This window comes from Artemia franciscana, chromosome 10 (assembly GCF_032884065.1).
Source record: "Artemia franciscana chromosome 10, ASM3288406v1, whole genome shotgun sequence".
Taxonomy (NCBI): Eukaryota; Metazoa; Arthropoda; class Branchiopoda; order Anostraca; family Artemiidae; genus Artemia; species Artemia franciscana.
The window spans coordinates 2,594,361-2,615,026 of NC_088872.1; the positions used below are offsets into that span (position 1 = coordinate 2,594,361).

The window sequence follows — 20,666 nt, forward strand, 5'->3', positions numbered from 1 at the left end:
CGTTTTTTATTTCTATGACATATGCAAAATTACAAATAATGACAAATAATTGTGGAAAAAGGTGTGACAATAATTGTGACAAACAAACAGCTGAAAAAAGGCATGGAATAATAAACAGCGATTTTTATTCCCTCCGATACGTTGGTACTGAGTTTAGGATCTTTGAAAAAGTATATCTCTATAATAGAAATTACCCTAAAAAATATTCTAAGCATACATGCTATTATTTAATATCTTGGGTTTGTGAATCTCAGGACAACATTGAGTTCCTGGTGGGCGGTCAATACTGTCGTTTACCACGTCTATACAATCATAGATGAAGTTGTATTACAAGATTAGAAAAATTCCTGGTGTCAATTTTTGACACAGAAGCTTTTAATTGTAGCTAATTTTGATGATTAGATTTTACTAGTTAATATTATTTTTAACTGAACCAGATTTTAACCAATTTTTAGTCGTATTGGTGGTACATAAGAGCAATTTCTGAGCCACACATACATCAATGACCGATTGACATCAATGACATCAATTACGCTCCTTTTCAGAAAGGAAAGATGTAATAAATATCACAAAAACGTCCTATTGTCATAGTGTTTCGGTAATGATCCCCCTCCCCTCCTCTATAACGGAGGTATCCCCCTTCCCTCCTCTATAACGGCACCAAAACTTCGGGAAAGCATAGGTTATCTTATGGATACATTGTACATAGGCCCAACCACTGTATGGAGGAGGAGGTTCAAAGGGTTTCTTGGAAGGCGAATCAGATTAGAAACCGAAAAGGTACAATTTTGAACTAGAACTTGGTAATCTGTACAGCCTTTGGAATTGGAAGGCGCATGCAGGGGCGTATAGAATTAATAATATATCTGCGAACCATAAGGGTGGGAGTCAGAAGATTTTCTGGATGCAGAGAGAGGTCAAAGACGTGAAAAGTCCCATTTTTGGGTAACACCTTCTAATCAATCCTCAGGAATGGAGGTTGTCAGACCCATCTGAATGGGATACTCCCCCTTGTTCAGCCACTCATAGAGCCATTAACGTACCCATACCTATAAGATTCTACCAAAATTTACCTTGAATGTTCCTTCAGCTTTATAACTAGACTGATAGCTATTTTGCCTCTTTTTTTACTCGGGTTACTTCTAGTTTCAAGGAATGAATCAGACAAATTTTTCTTTCTAGATAGGTTTGTCACCGTTTTTGTGTCTGTACAACTAGAACAGTTTCGCAAGGTCGAAGATGTGATTCTTCCAGCACCCTTCGAATGACCTAAGAGAGAAAAAATCTAGAAAAAAAGATAAAATATAAACTAAAATACTAACTGGAAAAATAAAAAGCAACAATAAAACTTGATAACAGTTATTATCCTAAAGATGAGGGGGGGGGGCTACTACTCCCTATTATTTTTTTTTCCTTTCCAGAACATATAACAAATTTTTGTTGCGAAGGGGACCAGAAACATGATATTGTCCATTTCCGAAGTTGTATAGGTAACCAGTTTTTTTCTTAACATACCTTCACACCTTTTTATATTGGTCGGGGCCTAAATCTAGACGCTAACTCAAAACTATCTAAATTTCGTTCTACCTTAATGGATGATTTCGGGGAACTAATCGAAGCGGGGGATAGGGAGCAACCCTCCTTAAACTCTGAACCATACCTTTTTTAAGTTCAAAGGAAATAAAAATACACCCTCAACTTCACTGAAAAATAGAAAATATCCTCTACCCCCCCCCCCCCTCATCGTCATTACTTCATATTTCATCTGTATTTCTTATTTTTCCTTCTGGCATTTTTTTTTCCTTCCGTTTCGGCCAATCTGTGGGGTAAAATTCAACTATTTTGTATATCTTAATATTTGACAAACTTTTAGGTTTTTTGCTTATATTCAGTCCTGACATTAACACAAATTTCATTTAATTTCACTGTTTAAGTTATGTTTATACTTGGCTCTTTTTCCAACTTAATCTGAATTTACTTAACCAGCTAATCAATGAAAAACAATTTCGGGCCCTAAAAGAGGCTCGAAGTCTTCAGAGGCTCTAAATTTTGAAATTTTCAGATTTCACACGTTTTACCAATATTGTCATAGAATTTTTAAATTTTTACATAAAGTTTTATTCCCCTCTCCGCAGAAATACCTAACCTTTTTTAAAATAAATTAAAATGTGCCAAAACCTGTTTAAAATAAATAATGTGCCGAATACAATAAAATAAAAAAATGTGCCAAATTATTTTTTTAAACTAAAATAAACAAAGTGTGCCATAAACATGACCATGATCGGTTTTGAACAATTCCCACCTTATTCCCACTATAAGTTTAGTTTATAAGTTATATACCTTCTTTCCCCTCGTAAACATATCGAATCTCCTTTCCTTGAAATAAATTCAAAGGTACAGGCCAGATCATACGTACAACCCTTTTCGCAGAAGAGCATCTACAAACATTATCGGTTTTGAATAATTCCCACCTTATTCCCACTGTGACTTTAGTTTTTAAGTTTTATACCTCCATTCCCCCTCGCTAAAATATCGAACTCCCTTTCCTTAAAACAAATTCAAATGTACAGGCCAGATCATACGTACAACCCTTTTCGCAGAAGAACATAAAAAAACATGATCGGTTTTGAATAATTCCCACCTTATTCCCACTGTAACTTTAGTTTCCAAGTTTCATACCTCCATTCCCCCTCGCTGAAATTTTGAACCCCCTTTCCTTAAAACAAATTCAAATGTACAGGCTAGGTCAAACGTAAATCCCTTTTCGCGGAAGAGCATCTAGAAGCATTATTGGTTTTGAATAATTCCCACATTATTCCCACTGTAACTTTACTTTCTAAGTTTTATACCTCCTTTCCCCCTCGTAGAAATATCAACCCACCTTTCCTCAAATAAATTCAAATGCACAGGCTAGTTCATACGTAAATCCCTTTTCGCGGAAGAGCATCTAGAAACATGATCGGTTTTGAATAATTCCCACCTTATTCCCATTATAACTTTAGTTTCTAAGTTTTAAACCTCCTTTCCCCTTCGTAAAAATATTGAACCCCCTTTTCTTGAAATAAATTCAAATGTACAGGCTACATCATGCGTGCAACCCTTTTCACGGAAGAGCATCTAGAAACATGATCGGTCTTGTGTAATTCCCACCTTATTCCTACAATAACTTTAGTTTCTAAGTTTTATACCTCCTTTTCCCCTCGTAAAAATATTGAACACCTTTTCCTTGATATAAATTCAAATGTACAGGCTAGATCATATGTGCAACCCTTTTCACGGAAGAGCATCTAGAAACAAGATCAGTTTTGTATAATTCCCACCTTATTCCCATTATAACTTTAGTTTCTAAGTTTTGTACCTCCTTTTCCCCTCGTAAAAATATTGAACACCTTTTCCTTGAAATAAATTCAAATGTACAGGCTAGATCATATGTGCAACCCTTTTCACGGAAGAGCATCTAGAAACAAGATCAGTTTTGTATAATTCCCACCTTATTCCCATTATAACTTTAGTTTCTAAGTTTTATACCTCCTTTTCCCCTCGTAAAAATATTGAACACCTTTTCCTTGAAATAAATTCAAATGTACAGGCTAGATCATATGTGCAACCCTTTTCACGGAAGAGCATCTAGAAACAAGATCAGTTTTGTATAATTCCCACCTTATTCCCATTATAACTTTGGTTTCTAAGTTTTGTACCTCCTTTCCCCCTCCTAAAAATCTTGAACCTCCTTTCCTTGAAATAAATTCAAATGTACAGGCTAGATCATACGTGCAACCCTTTTCATTGAAGAGCATCTAGAAACATGATCGGTTTTGAATAATTCGCACCTTATTCCCACAATGTATGTATGTAGGCTATGCATATGTTTTTTTCCCATCATATTGCAAAAAAATACAAAACTGACGGAGTAATACGAGAAAAAAAACAAAATAAAAGAAAAAAAACAACGTACTTCTAAAAAAGAAATCAAACTCAACATTCATTGCATGAAAAAACTATCGGAAAATACTTAGCAAAGTGCTATTACTGCCCAGGCGTGTTATATAACGCTCATTTCGCTTTTCTACTGTACGCGCTGGACTAGCTACTCCGTAACTTGTTGACAGAGTTGCATTACTGGTCCATAGAGGCAATCTAAGCAGATATTTTGCATATTTGTAAAAACACTTTTTTATGTCGCTGACATCTGATCAAACAGTTCGTGGTAACGAACTGTAGTAAGGAGCGACCCGGCTCAATAGTAACCAAAACTCTAAAAAATGGAATTTTGATACCAATAGCTACATCAAAAGAATCGCATTTTAATGCTGGTTTTAAATATATAAGTTTCATCAAGTTTAGTCTTACCCATCAAAAGTTACGAGCCTGAGAAAATTTGCGTTATTTTAGAAAATAGGGGGAAACGCCCCCTAAAAGTCATAGAATCTTAACGAAAATCACACCATCTGATTCAGCGTATCAGAGAACCCTACTGTAGAAGTTTCGAGCTCCTATCTACAAAAATGTGGAATTTTGCATTTTTTGCCAGAAGGCAGATCACGGATGCGTGTTTATTTGTTTTTTTGTTTTTTTGTTTTTTTGTTTTTTTTTTCTTTTCCCCAGGGGTGATCGTATCGACCCAGTTGTCCTAGAATGGTGCAAGAGGGCTCATTCTAACGGAAATGAAAAGTTCTAGTGCCCTTTTTAAGTGACCAAAAAAATTGGAGGGCACCTAGGCCCCCTCCCACGCTAATTATTTTCCCAAAGTCAACGGATCAAAATTCTGAGATAGCCATTTTATTCAGCGGAGTCAAAAAACCTTATAACTATGTCTTTGGGGACGACTTACTCCCCCACAGTCCCCGTGGGAGGGGCAACAAGTTACAAACTTTGACCTGTGCTTACATATAGTAATGGTTATTGGGAAGTATACAGGCGTTTTCAGGAGGATTTTTTTGGTTTGGGGGAGGGGTTGAGAAGAGGGGGATATGCTGGGGGAACTTTCCTTCGAGAATTTGTAATGGGAGAAGAAAATTTCCATGAAGGGAGAGCAGGATTTACTAGCATTATTAAAAAAAAAACAATTAAAAAATAAAAGTGAAAAAGCTTTTTCAGCTGGAAGTAAGGAACAGCAATAAAACTTAAAACAAACAGAAATTATTACCCATATGAGGGGCTCACCTCCTTCTAATACCTCGCTCTTTACGCTAAAATATTTTCGGTAATTTCAACTACTTATTCTACGGCTTTTGTGATTCAGGGGGTCATTCTTAATGAATTGGGATAAAATTTAAGCTTTCGTGTAAAGAGCGAGGTACTGACGATGGGGCGAATCCCCTCATATATGTAATAAAAACATGAGAATACAAAAGTTCTTTACGTAAGCTAATTTATAAGTTACGTAAATCTTTTACCAATAAAAAGATTCGTAAAAAATTAAAAGTTCTAGTTGCCTTTTTAATTAACCAAAAAATCGGGGGGCAACTAGGCTTCGTCCCCCGCTCTTTTTTTCTCAAAATCATTCGATCAAAATTATGAGAAAGCCATTGAGCCAAAAAAAAAATATGCAAATTTCGTTTTGATCATTCCTCTGCGGAGAGCCAAAATCAAAACATGCATTGATTCAAAAACGTTCAGAAATTAAATAAAAAAAACAAGTTTTTTCAACTGAAAGTAAGGAGTGACATCAAAACTTAAAACGCACAGAAATTACTTCGTATATGAAAGAGGCTGCTTCCTCATCAACGCTTCGCTCTTTACGCTAAAGTTTTTTACTGTTTTAGAAAGAAGAATTGAGAGAAAGAGTCAAACTTTAGCGTAAAGAGCGGGGCGTTGATGAGGAAGCAGCCTCTTTCATATACGAAGTAATTTCTGTGCGTTTTAAGTTTTGATGTCACTCCTTACTTTCAGTTGAAAAAACTTGTTTTTTTTATTTAATTCCGAGAAGAGACCAAAATGGGACAAGCGCAAGCAAATGGAGAATTGCAAAAGCATTATATAAAGTAGCAAGGATGCGACGGTTAAACTTGAACTTCAGCGCTACCAACAGGCCATATGCCTTCATAGTTTTATTCGCAAAAAAAACCTTTAAGCAAGACCCGTGTCGATCGGATATGTTTTCCAATTGGGGGTCAAAGGTACGTACGACGTCCTTGGTCTTGTATGGCGTGCACATCAAGAGATACAGTAACGGGATCTTGGCAACGGCGATTAAAAACTAGAATCTCACCCTTACTATGATTAAAATTGAGACCGATACGATTATATTCATCTGACAATATACGAAAGTTTTCTTCAATCCCTGCTTGTGTTCTACTTACATTCAATACATCATCTGCGTAATTTACTAATGAAAAGTCTAATCCTTTAAAAATACATGTCATCAGGGCTTTTTGCTGGGGCTCGATTACACTGTTATTGAACAGGGGCGGGGAGGCCAGAGCTCCTTGTCTAATACCTTTTTAATGGGTAACTTTAGTTTCTAAGTTTTCTACCTCCTTTATCCTTGGAGAAATATTGAACCCCATTTCCTTTAAATAAATTCAAATGTACAGGCTAGATAATACGTGCAACCCTTTTTAGGGAAGAGCATCTAGAAACATGATAGGTTTTGAATAATTCCTACCTTATTGCCGCTATAACTTTACTTTCCAAGTTTTGTAAATCCTTTCCCCTCGTAGATATATTGAACCACCTTTCCTTGAAATAAATTCAAATGTACAGGCTAGATCATACGTGCAACCCTTTTCACGGAAGAGCATCTAGAAACATGATCGGTTTTGAATAATTCCCACCTTATTGCCACTATAATTTTAGTTTCTAAGTTTATACCTCCTTTCCCCCTCGTAGAAATATCGAGCCCCCTTTCTTTGAAATAAATTCAAATGTACAGGCTAGATCATACGTGCAACCCTTTTTACGGAAGAGCATCTAGAAACATGATCGCTTTTTAATAATTCCTACCTTATTGCCACTATTACTTTATTATCTAAGTTCTGTACCTCTTTTCCCCCTCGTAAAAATATTTAACCCCCTTTCATTGAAATAAATTCAAATGTATAGGCTAGATCATACGTGCAACTCCTTTCACTGAAGAGCATCTAGAAATATTATCGGTTTTAAATAATTCCCACCGTATTGTCACTATAACTTTAGTTTTTAAGTTTTGTACCTCCTTTCCTCCTCATAGAAACATCGAGCCCACATTCCTTGAAGTAAATTCAAATGTCCAGGCTGGATCATACGTGCAACCCTTTTTACGGAAGAGCATGTAGAAACATGATCGCTTTTTAACCATTCCTACCTTATTGCCACTATAACTTTAGTTTCTAAGTTTTGTACCTCCTTTCCCCCTCGTAAAAATATGTAACCCCCTTTCCTTGAAATGAATTCAAATGTATAGGCTAGATCATACGTACAACCCTTTTTGCGGAAGAGCATTTAGAAATATGATCAGTTTTTAATAATTCCCACCTTATTGCCACTATAAATTTAGTTTCTAAGTTTTGTACCTCCTTTCCCCCTCCTAAAAATCTTGAACCTCCTTTTCTTGAAATAAATTCAAATATACAGGCTAGATCATACGTGCAACCCTTTTCATTGAAGAGCATCTAGAAACATGATCGGTTTTGAATAATTCGCACCTTATTCCCACAATGTATGTATGTAGGTTATGCATATGTTTTTTTCCCATCATATTGCAAAAAAAATACAAAACTGACGGAGTAATACGAGAAAAAAAAACAAAAAAAAGAAAAAAAACAACGTACTTCTAAAAAAGAAATCAAACTCAACATTTATAGCATGGAAAAACTATCGGAAAACACTTAGCAAAGTGCTATTACTGCCCAGGCGTGTTATATAACGCTCATTTCGCTTTTCTACTGTACGCGCTGGACTAGCTACTCCGTAACGTGTTGACAGAGTTGCATTACTGGTCCATAGAGGCAATCTAAGCAGATATTTTGCATATTTGTAAAAACACTTTTTTTTATGTCGCTGACATCTGATTCCGAGAAGAGACCAAAATGGGACAAGCGCAAGCAAATGGGGAACTGCAAAAGCATTATATAAAGTAGCAAGGATGCGACGGTTAAACATGAACTTCAGCGCTACCAACAGGCCATATGCCTTCATAGTTTTATTCGCAAAAAAAATCTTTCAGCAAGACCCGTATCGATCGGATATTTTTTCCAATTGGGGCTCAAAGGTACGTACGACGTCCTTGGTCTTGTATGGCGTGCACATCAAGAGATACAGCAACGGGATCTTGGCAACGGCGATTAAAAACTAGAATCTCACTCTTACTATGATTAAAATTGAGACCAATACGATTATATTCATCTGACAATATACGAAAGTTTTCTTCAATCCCTGCTTGTGTTCTACTTACATTCAATACATCATCTGCGTAATTTACTAATGAAAAGTCTAATCCTTTAAAAATAAATTTCATGAGGGCTTTTTTCTGGGGCTCGATTACACTGTTAGTGAACAGGGGCGGGGAGGCCAGAGATCCTTGTCTAATACCTTTTTAATGGGTAACTTTAGTTTCTAAGTTTTCTACCTCTTTTATCCTTGGAGAAATATTGAACCCCATTTCCTTTAAATAAATTCAAATGTACAGGCTAGATAATACCTGCAACCCTTCTCACGGAAGAGCATCTAGAAACATGATAGGTTTTGAATAATTCCTACCTTATTGCCGCTATAACTTTACTTTCTAAGTTTTGTAAATCTTTTTCCCCTCGTAGATATATTGAACCCCCTTTCCTTGAAATAAATTCAAATGTACAGGCTAGATCATACGAGCAACCCTTTTCACGGAAGAGCATCTAGAAACATGATCGGTTTTTAATAATTCCCACCTTATTGCCACTATAATTTTAGTTTCTAAGTTTATACCTCCTTTCCCCCTCGTAGAAATATCGAGCCCACTTTCTTTGAAATAAATTCAAATGTACAGGCTAGATGATACGTGCAGCCCTTTTTACGGAAAAGCATCTAGATACATGATCGCTTTTTAATAATTCCTACCTTATTGCCACTATTACTTTAGTATCTAAGTTATGTACCTCTTTTCCCCCTCGTAAAAATATTTAACCCCCTTTCATTGAAATAAATTCAAATGTATAGGCTAGATCATAATTGCAACTCCTTTCACTGAAGAGCATCTAGAAATATTATCGGTTTTGAATAATTCCCACCTTATTGTCACTATAACTTTAGTTTCTAAGTTTTGTACCTCCTTTCCTCCTCATAGAAACATCGAGCCCCCATTCCTTGAAGTAAATTCAAATGTCCAGGCTAGATCATACGTGCAACCCTTTTTACGGAAGAGCATGTAGAAACATGATCGCTTTTTAACCATTCCTACCTTATTGCCACTATAACTTTAGTTTCTAAGTTTTGTACCTCCTTTCCCCCTCGTAAAAATATTTAACCCCCTTCCCTTGAAATGAATTCAAATGTATAGGCTAGATCATACGTACAACCCTTTTTGCGGAAGAGCATTTAGAAATACGATCGGTTTTGAATAATTCCCACCTTATTGCTACTATAACTTTAGTTTCTGAGCTTTGTACCTCCTTTCCCCCTCGTAGGAATATTGAACCCCCTTTCCTTGAAATAAATCCAAATGTACAGGCTAGATCATACGCACACCCCTTTTCGCGGAAGAGCATCTATAAACATGATCGGTTTTTAATAATTCCCATCTCATTGTCACTTCAACTTTAATTTCTAAGGTTTGTAGCTCCTTTCCCCCTCGTAAGAATATTTAACCCCTTTTCCTTGAAATAAATTCAAATGTATAGACAAAACCATACGTGCAACTCCTTTCACGGAAGAGCATCTAGAAACATGATCGGTTTTGAATAATTCCCACCTCATTTCCACTACAACTTTAGCTTCTAAGGTTTGTACCTCCTTTCCCCCTCGAACAAATATTGAACCCCCTTTCCTTGAAATAAATTCAAATGTACAGGCTAAATAATACGTACAAGCCTATTAGCAGAAGAGAATCTAGAAACTCGATCGGTTTTGAATAACTCCCACCTTATTCCCACTATAACTTTAGTTTCTAAGTTGTGTACCTACTTTCCCCCTCGTAGAAATTCCGAACCCCCTTTCCTTGAAATAAATTCAAATGCACAGGCTAGATCATACGTAAAACCCTTTTCGCGGAAGAGCATTTAGAAATATGATTGGTTTTGAATAGTTCCCACCTTAATCCCACTATAACTTTAGTTTCTAAGTTGTGTACCTACTTTCCCCCTCGTAGAAATTCTGAAACCCCTTTCCTTGAAATAAATTCAAATGTACAGGCTAGATCATACGCACAAACCCTTTTCGCGGAAGAGCATCTAGAAACATGATTGGTTTTGAAGGATTCCCACTTTTTTTTTTCTTTAATTGCTTTAGTGAAAATTACCTCTGAGACCGTTATGAGCAGCCACCAATTTACGGCCACCCCGTGTACATCTCAAAGCACCACGTGTGCAGCAACGTTCTGCTACAAGTGGTACAGTCTTTGCAACGCTTGGTACAGTTCAAGCACCATCTCATGTACATAATTTCTGAAAGCCGGCAACCCCTTAGTTTTTTTTCAGCTCGATTTAAATTTGTTAGGCTTGTGGCCAAGAAATCTAAAGCCACAGGAAAAAAAAATCCATGAAAAGCCTCGTTTTCCCGTCCTCGGTTTTTCTGTGGATTAAATAAAAAAAAACTAATTTTTTTAGCTGAAAGTAAGGAGCGACATTAAAACTTAAAACAAACAGAAAAAACTCTGTATATGAAATGGGTTGTCCTCTCCGCAATTCCTTGCTCTTTACGCTAAAGCTTTTAATTGTTTTAAAAAGTAGAATTGTGGCAAAGAGTCAAACTTTAGCGTAAAGAGCGAGGGATTGCAGAGGGGACAACCCATTTCATATACAGAGTAATTTCTGTTCGTTTTAAGTTTTAATGTCGCTCCTTACTTTCAGCTAAAAAAATTAGTTTTTTTTATATTTAATTTCTGAACGTTTTTGAGTTAATGCATGTTTGATTTTGGCTCTCCTCACATAAATTATTAAAATGAAATTTGTGTATTAATTCTTTTTTTGGCTAAATGGCTTTCTCTTAGTTTTGATCAGACGATTTTGAGAAATAAGGGGTGGAGAAGGAGGCCTAGTTGCCCTCCAATTTTTCGGTTACTTAAAAAGGCAACTAGAACTTTTAATTTTTAACGAACGTTTTTATTAGTAAAAAATATACGTAACTTAAGAATTCACTTACGTAACAAACTTTCATAATCTTATATTTTTATTATGTATACGAGGGGGTTTGTAGCCTCATTAATACCTCGCTCTTTACACTAAATCGTAAGTTTTGTCCCAATTCTTTAAGACTGACCCCTGAATCAGAAAGGCCGTAGAATAAATAGTTGAAATTACTAAAAATACTTTAGCATAAAGAGTGAGGTATTTATCTCCTCCTAAATACCTCACTCTTTATGCTAAAGTATTTTTAGAACCCCTCATATGCGTAATAATCTCTGTTCGTTTTAAGTTCCAATGCTACTCCTTCCTTTCATTTGAAAAAAACGTTTTCATGTTTATTTTTCATTGTTTCTTATAGTAATGCTAGAAAATCCTACGCCCTTTTCATTGAATTTTTCTTCCCCCATGACCGATTCCTCCAAGGAAAGATCCTCCAACATAGCCCCCTCCCCTTAGCCCCACCCCCAAACAAAATAAAATCCCCCTGAAAACGTCTGTACACTTCCCAATAACCATTACTATATGTAAACACTGGTCAAAGTTTGTAACTTGCAGCCCCTCCCCCAGGGATTGTGGGGGAGTAAGTCATCCCCAAAGACATGGTTATTATGGTTTTCGACTATACTGAACAAAATGGCTATCTCAAAATTTTGATCCGTTGACTTTGGGAAAAATTAAGAGCGTGGGAGGGGGCCTAGATGCCCTCCAATTTTTGTGGTCACTTAAAAAGGGCACTAGAACTTTTCATTTCCTTTAGAATGAGTCCTCTTGCGACATTCTAGGACCACTTGGTCGATACGATGACCCCTGGGAAAAAAAACAAACAAACAAATAAACACGCACCCGTGATTTGTCTTCTGGCAAAAAATACAAAATTCCACATTTTTGTAGATACGAGCTTGAAACTTATACAGTAGTGTTCTCTGATACGCTGAATTTGATGGTGTCATTTTCGTTAAGATTCTACGACTTTTAGAGGGTGTTTTCCCCTATTTTCTTAAATAATGCAAATTTTCTCAGGCTCGTAACTTTTGATGGGTAAGACTAAACTTAATGAAACTTATATATTTAAAATGTATCTTTTGATGTATCTATTGATATCAAAATTCAATTTTTTAGAGTTTTGGTTACTATTGAGCCGGGTCGCTCCTTACTACAGTTCGTTACCACGAACTGTTTGATATTGTACTGGTTTTAGCAGCTTTCCTTGTTGCTGGATACATAAGGGTGTAATTTTTTATTTATTAAAGATGCAAAGCACTGAAACTCATATAGGTAGTCTCTAAGGGGGCACCCACTTTTTTCAAAGTGGGTACCCCCACTGTGAAGTTAATTCGTTTCAAAGCTACAGGTCATAACCTGACGTAAGCACGGTTTGCTTGGGGCGGGGGGGGGTCATAAAGAAAAATAGTCCAATTAGACGAAAAAACACGAAATTATTGAGAAATCATAAAGAAAATGTTTTGGAGGGATAGGGCAAAGCCCCTCCCCTCCAAGCATGGGCACGATATGAATAATTGAGTGCCGAGTCGAACGCATACACAAATGAAAAATAAATAACAAACTAAAATTAAAGAATGTAGTTATTATAATTTTTCTACCCACTTGAAAAATAAAAGCAGAGTAAAAAACAATAAAATAGAAAAAGAAAAAAAACAAGCTAGAAAAAAATAGTGCATCGCAAAATGCTCTGACAAGAGCGTGACACGAAACAGAACTTTCAGTCGCAGCACTTTCAGGCAATTTTTTCAAACTCAAATTAATTAAAGCCAAATCACAAGTTCACGACAAAATATCTTGGAAAAGGTCAAACACCTTAGGACCAATATAAAGCAAGACGAGTAAAAAAAACCTAATGAGTTTTTATTATCAAAGCTGAATAAAAATCAAATATAACTAATGTTATAAAGGCCCCAAAATTATAAATAAAACAATTCAAACCTGAAAAAATATTCAAAATATTCCACGAGAAATTCAAATATAACCTCTAATTGGTCAAAACGATAGTTGACCGCCATTACTTTTGTGTTTTTGTCAAGGTACTTTTTGTCAGATAAACTGAATTACCTAATATCCTAAATAGATTCAAATTTCTAATTTTAGTTACTCGTTTTCACTCTTCTCTGTTCATTTGAATTCTTGAACTATTTAAAAAATTCTTGAAATTGCAGAAATTTAAATAATTCTTGAATTGTTTAAAAAAAGAGGAACGTCAAAAAAGAATTTAAGCAAAGTCTTGTTCGATCCGTAGGCCACAGATTGGCCACCGCTGTTTTATCGTTTTAAAATCAATCTTTCAACGTAAATGCATCAAAAAATGAAAGAAAATATAGCAATCATATAATTCATAACGATAAAAACAAGTTATTCATTATAAAATAGAGAGCAGTCTGTATTTAAACCTAGGGTACTAAGCCACAGGGTGGGCACCACAGCTTTAAAAAGCATCATATAATGTAGCTCCATTATGTCTGCAAAGACAATAGAATATAACAAACTGATTAATAAATATAGGGTAGGTCGCAATTAATCCGGGAACAGAGATATACTGGCCGCCACTGTGGCAGTGGTTAAATAACTAATAATCAAAAAGAACGGTGGCCCTGAATCAAACCTTTGAAAATGGATAACAGGTAAGCTACCTCTGTTTTAACGTCTTGAGATTCATAATCTTAAATCTCTTAACCCACAATCTTAACCTTAATCTATAATCATAATGTAGAACCAAAATCTTAATCCATAATCCTATCCTAACGTCCTCACCGCTCCTAAGAATCGAATGTGGGCACGGTATAAAAAGATAAAAAAAAAAGAAAAGAAGAAAAAACAGGGATATTTACAGCTAGTCAGAATGAAAATACATTGCAAATATTTCGGCTGAGACCTCCGCTCGATCATCCTCATTGCAAAAATAGAAAAAAAAAAGACTACAAAAACCATCCACTAAAATAAATAAAAGCAAGACTATAAAATAAAGACTATAAAATAAATAAGACTATATAAATAAATAAAAGCAATACTCTTTCCAAGCAACGGTGGATACAGTTTGATAAATCCAGGTTATGAAGAGGGTTGCCAACGCAGCACAATTGTAACATTTTTGATACAATTTAGAGATTCTGACACAATAAGGTGTACCTGTAATTTTTCAGCACAATAAATATTTTCGAGTACATTTGGCTTTACTTGCTCCTCTCTGACTCAGATATGTTTTCAAGTTTTGGGGTATCGGAAATTTTAGGATATCTTCTGGTTACGCCAATTTTTAACATGCTGTTCAGATGGTACAAATTAATCTCTCGCGGTACAATTTTAGTCGGAAAACAGGTAAAATTTATATCAAAGCGTTCGCAACGCTGGTCTGACACTCCCAAAAATCATAATTAAAAAGAGAAGAGAGAAAAGCAAACCTCTAATAAAACTGCCTTCCGATTGTGAAGAATAAAAAAAGGATCCAGAGGATAAACTCTTATTAGAACTACAATCATAAAAACCACTGTCATTCCATGACACATTCCTCTTTTCTTCGTCTGTTAAGCTAAAGGCCATGGAGTTATCCCGAAAATCATAATTCTCTCTGAAAGAAAATAGCAAAGTCTAAATCTAATATGTTTAGTTCTGTAAATCTATAAAACTACAGTAAACCTTCAGAGGACCTCATTAGGATTGCGCTTCTTGCCCTTAAGGACGGGGGCGTAATTTACTATGGGGCAGGGGGGAGCGACTGCCCCTCCCAATCCTTGGTTTGCCCCCGCCCCCAGCTGAAATTTAGTTTCTTCAAAAAATCATGTCAAAACTAAGATCAGCATGCCTAATTCAAGCATCCACAGAAATAGGTCAATTTTCTTAAGTATGTCTTTATCCTTATAGCACTATATGACTCATTTTTCAATTTTCACTGTAATTTTCCCTTGATTTGAGAAAGTTGGCTCCAACTTTGCCCCCCCTCCAAGAGTTCGACAAAATTACGGTACTGCTTAAGTAACAGAGAGGGATAACTACAATCTTTGTGTCTATTAATTTAAAAAATTATACATTTCTTCTAATGAAATAACAATATTAGAATTTTTTTCTTTATACCCTATCCTGTTCGGTAAATACAAAAAGAAAAGATATTAATCAAAGAGGGCCAAAAATAATAACGCAAAAGAAAAATGACCTGATCAAGACACAGTAAAATACCATAGCTTAACGTAGATATAAACTGAGAACTAAACAGCAAAAGCTCGAAACTAAACAAAACAAAAACCATAAGTTGAAGGAGCCATATTCTATGTCAAAGGATAACACATTTGCTGTTATATTATGAGTTGCTGCAAGTAAGAGATACCACAACTGCCACCTTCTATAGCTTTTCCTACAGTTACTTGTATACTGTTAACCTGCATACAAATTTGGCCACAATCATTCAAAAATGTTTGGGATAGAATGATAAATGACAATACAAAAGGAGAGAGTTTTTTACTGTTTTAAAAAGAAGAGTTGAGAGAGAGTCAAACTTTAGCGTAAAGAGCGGGGCGTTGATGAGGAAGCAGCCCCTTTCATATACAAAGTAATTTCTGCTCGTTTTAAGTTTTAATGTCGCTCCTTGCTTTCAGTTGAAAAGACTTGTTTTTTTATTTAATTTACGGTAAAAACCGACTATAAGAGCCGTAAAAAGGTTCCCAAAATAGTCATTGCACACAAACTAAACCAGAAACTAACTTAGTTTTTGACAACTTTCTAATCTAAATACAACTAAATTTAGATTAAAGAGTTGGTTTAGTAGATATTATTACTTATTTATACAATTAACAATTTTTTATGTACAATTAATTTTTGTCTTATTTTTTATTATATATTTTATATATGTTATTTATATTTTTTATATATTTTATTTTTTATATTTTATATATATTTTTATTTTTTACATTATTATATATTTTTTTATATAATATATTTATATTTTGTTTTTTATAATTTTTTTTATACATTTTTTTAGAATTAACAACTAAACCGGTTGTTTTCTAACACAATTTATAAGGGTGTAGAACAGGACTAAAACTTTAAGGCACTATCTCAAAATTTTGGCAGAACGTATCCAATTTCAGCAGCAAGTTTAAAATATTGCAGCAATAGATCAACTATTGCACACATTAACGAAAGATCAAAAAGGAAGAACAGCTTCTGACACTTTCTAAGAAAAAGTAAAAACAAAAATTTACTTTAAAAGGTACACCTTAACACATTCCATTAGAATAATGTGGCAGAACTTTGTCCTGGCGCAATCATGGTCGTGATTGAAGCTCTAAAAGATTTGCAACTAATCCGTAAAAAAGCAGCCACAATCGGAAGACTTTTCGACGCTCATAGTTAAAAGACCCCCATGCACTAGAGTAAGTAGCCTACGATGGATAGAATGTTATTTAAGTTAAAAATTCGTATTTCCTTTTAGTCAAAGAGTTTGTGGAAACAACTGTAAGTAAGGAGCGACTCAGCTCAATAGTAACCGAAACAGTAAATATGGAATTTTGATGCCAATAGATATATTAAAGGAATAGGCTTATTATGCTGATTTCAGATATATAAGTTTCATTAAGCTTAATCTTACCCATTTACGGCTACGAGCCTGAGAAAATTTGCCTGATATTCGAAAAAAAGGGAATCACTCCCTAAAAGTTATAGAATCTTAATGAAAATCACAACATCAGATTTAGCGAATTAGAAAACCCTACTGTAGAGGTTTCAAACTCCTATCTGTAAAAATGTGGATTGTTGTATTTTTTGCCACAAAAAAGATGTTGCCAGACGGGTGCATGTTTATTTGTTTCTTCTCCCGTTGGTTATGGTATCGACCCACTGAACCTAGAATATCGTAGGAGGGCTCCTTCGAACGGAAATTAAAAGTTCGATTGCCCTTTTTAAGTGACCAAAAGGTTTGAAGGAAACTAGACCCCCTTCCCTGCCTCATTTTCCCCAAAATCGTCCGATCAAAATATTGAGATAGCCATTTTGTTCATCATAGTTGAAAGGCCCAATAACTAAGCCTTGGATATAATATGACCCCCCCCCCCCCCCACAACCCCAGGGAAAAGGTTTTTAAGTTATAAAATTTACTCATTGTTATACATAGCATTTGTTATTAGAAAGCATGCATACATTTTGAGGTGCGAAAAGGGGGGGGGCAAGTTTTCTGCTGGGTATTTTTCCACAGGGGCGTTTTCCATGGGGAGGGAAGTTTCCAAGGAGTGAACTTATCAGGGAAAATTATATACTGGGAGATTTGCAAGAATTCCTATACAGAATTATTTTTATATGTCTTGCTTTCACTCTTCCATCTCAAGTTTTTTAGTGCTTTTAAAAAAAAGCTTCTTCTTGTTGTAATAAAGCGAACATAGTGTTTCAGGAGTCATTCTTAAAGAATTTGGACAGAATTCAAACTTTAGCGTAAAGAGCAGGGTGTTGAGGAAGAGCAACCCTCTCACATACCTAATTAAATATAAAAAAAAAAAAATTTCAACTGAAAGTAATGAAAAACATTAAAACTTGAAACAAACAAAAATTATTAAGTATATGAAGGGGGTTGTCTCCTTCTCAATACCTCACTCTTTACTCTAAAGTTTGAATTTTGTCCTAATTCTCAAAGAATGACTCCTGAAACACAATGGTCGTTTAATTAGAACAATAAAAAGCTTTTAAAAAAGTACTAAAAAACTTTAGCATAAAGAACGAGGTGTTGAGTAGAGGCGATTCCCTTTATATATGTAATAATTTCTGTTTGTTTTTAGTTTTAATTTTGTTCCTTTACTTTGAGTTGAAAAAACTTTTTTTTATTTAATCAAACAGTTCGCGTTAACGAACTGTAAGTAAGAAGCGACACGGCTCAATAGTAACCGAAACCAATAGATATATCACAAGAATCGCAGTTTTATGCTGATTTCAAATATATAAGTTTAATTAAGTTTAGTCTTACCAATTAAAGGTTACGAGCCTGAGAAAATTTGCCCGATTTTCGAAAAGACGGGAAAACGCCCTAAAATCATAGAATCTTTATGAAAATCACATTATCATATTCAGCGTATCAGAAAACCTTGATGAAGAGGTTGCAAGCGCCTTTCTGAAAAAATGTGGGATTTTGTATTTTTGCCAGAAAAAAGATCACAGATGCGTATAAAATTGTTTGTTTTCCCAGGGGTGATCGTATCAACTCAGTGGTCCTAGAATATCGTAAAAGAGGTAATCCAAACGGAAATTAAAAATGCTAGAGCCCTTTTTAAATGACCAAAAAATTTGGAGGGCAACCAGGCCTTTCCATGCCCCTTTCTTTCTCAAAATCGTCCGATCGAAATTTTAAGACGGCTTTGTTCAACATAGTCGAAAGGCTAAATAAATATGCCTTTGGAGATATCAGGACCCCCCCCACAGCCCCTGGGGAAAGGTCTTTAAGTTACAAAATTTGCCTATTGTTTAGGTAGGCTTTAGTATTTGTTATTGGGAAGTATTGCATACATTTTTCGGGGGGGGGCGAATTTCTTACTGGTGGGATTTTCAACGGGGATAACTTCTCATGTGGAGGGAAGTTTCCAGGGGGAATTTTAAGGGGAAATTTTAAAATGGGGGAATTTACTAGAATTCTTATACGAAATTCTTCTTACGTCTTACTTTCTCATTGTCTACTCAATTTTACGCATGGAGATGTAAAGGGTAATTGTCCAGGGTACATTTTCACCAGAATTGCATTGTCTAGAGAGTAAATCCTTGGGGAGGAGGGATTTTTCAGTGGAGGATTAGGCAAATTTCCTGGCATTATTTAAAAAAAATCAAAAATTAAATAAAAAGTTTTATCAACTGAAAGTAAGGAGCAACATTAAAACTTAAAATGAACAGAAATTATTCCATATATGAAAAGGGCTGTCCCCTCATCCATGCCCCGCTATTTACGCTAAAGATTGCCTCTGTGTCACATCTCTCTCTACTTTTTAAAGTAATAAAAACTTTAGCGTAAAGAGCGGGGCGTGGATCAGGGGACAGCCCCTTTCATATATGGAATAGTTTCTGTTCGTTTAAGTTGCTGCAGTGAGCACAATGTTTCTTGATCTACATGTTTAAGGCAGAACTACTTTAAATTTGTTTTCTCTTGGTATCATTAAACCAAGAGGAAGCAAATTTATTTATTCGCAAAAAAAAAAAACAGAATAAAAGAGAATAGACCAAAATAATTTGGCAGTTTATTCTTTATAGAGCATGATTCGTCAAACATTAATGGAAGAAAAGTTCGAAGTTGATGAACTATTTGCTATATCAACAACAACAACCACATTAATGACTGGATTAAAAATTACATTTATCTGTCAATCAAATAGCCTACGTAAAACGCTAAAATTGGCAGACGAAACTAAATTACCCTTTTCGCAATTACCTTTTATCAAGAAGAATCAAACATGTTTTCACCAAAATCATGAGATCCGTCCCAAAGAAATAGATCCTAAACATGTCTTTGGTCTCATTTAATGCTACAGATCCAAATGCCAAATCTGGGAGACTTGACAGTAATTTCTAAAAGAAAGAAATAAAACAAATTCAAATTTCAAAAGTAAAAATAAATTATAAAGTAGAAATACTTATAAATAGTAACAATAAAATTGCAAGATAAAGCTAAAAATATTTAAGCAGTAGACAACACAAGCTTAATGGTAGAGTCACTTTGAAAATACAGATTTTTAGTTCCGAGTTTTCCAACTCTCTGCAAGAGACCACTCAATCAATATTGACAGAGGGGGTAGAACCCTGGAACATCCTTTCGTTGGAAAAATTAGGCCACCAATGTAAGTGCTGATTAGTAGACACCTCACCCATTATTTTGAAAACATTTTGTTGTGAATAAAACATTACATTCATGCTTGACTCCACAGATGTGGGGGGGGCAGGATATCTTTTAATAGTAAGATTTACCAAAGAGCCACCCTTGAAATATTAAAAAGTTATTACCTAAAAACTAATTTTTAGCCTTACAGATCTCTACCCTCGAATATTTGCAAGGGTAGATTTAAGAGATCACAGTATCAAACCAATAGATGTAGAAAATAGACAGTATACCGAAAGATTCTTTTGGTTAATCTATTGTGGTAACATGTCCAATTAAGCAGAAGTTATTTTAATGTGAAATAAAATATCTATGACGTAAAATAAAATAAATAAAATGACGTAAAATAATCATGAGTTTTGGAAATACCACTTTACTAGGATAGGAAGTGGAACTTCACCATTAACAAGAGCTAAGAGCTCATTTGGCACTTGTAACGAGGTCGGAAAAGCCAAGATCCAAGAGCTCATACTGTATGAGCTCTAGCAAAATTTTAAGAATCAATAGATTGATTTAAAAGGAAAATAAGGGGTTTAGTGCCGGTCGGGATTTAAAATAAGAGCTCTGAGCCACGAGGTCCTTCT

The 20,666-nt window shown here is 35.1% G+C and overlaps 1 protein-coding gene across 7 annotated transcripts in view; it reads right to left on the bottom strand.

Annotated features, from left to right (window-relative positions):
• The window catches only part of LOC136031651 (uncharacterized), a 238,092-nt gene that overhangs the window by 185,414 nt on the left and 32,012 nt on the right, over positions 1-20,666 (bottom strand). For all 7 annotated transcript variants that reach the window (XR_010618551.1, XM_065711311.1, XM_065711305.1 and 4 more), the window contains 3 exons: positions 19,639-19,775; positions 14,651-14,817; positions 1,074-1,269 (listed from right to left, as the gene is read on the bottom strand). Coding sequence is in view for 6 of the 7 variants with exons in the window: in XM_065711311.1 (XP_065567383.1) it covers positions 1,074-1,269; positions 14,651-14,817; positions 19,639-19,775 (500 nt within the window). In the remaining variant the exon portion in view is untranslated. The remainder of the gene's footprint in view (positions 1-1,073; positions 1,270-14,650; positions 14,818-19,638; positions 19,776-20,666) is intronic.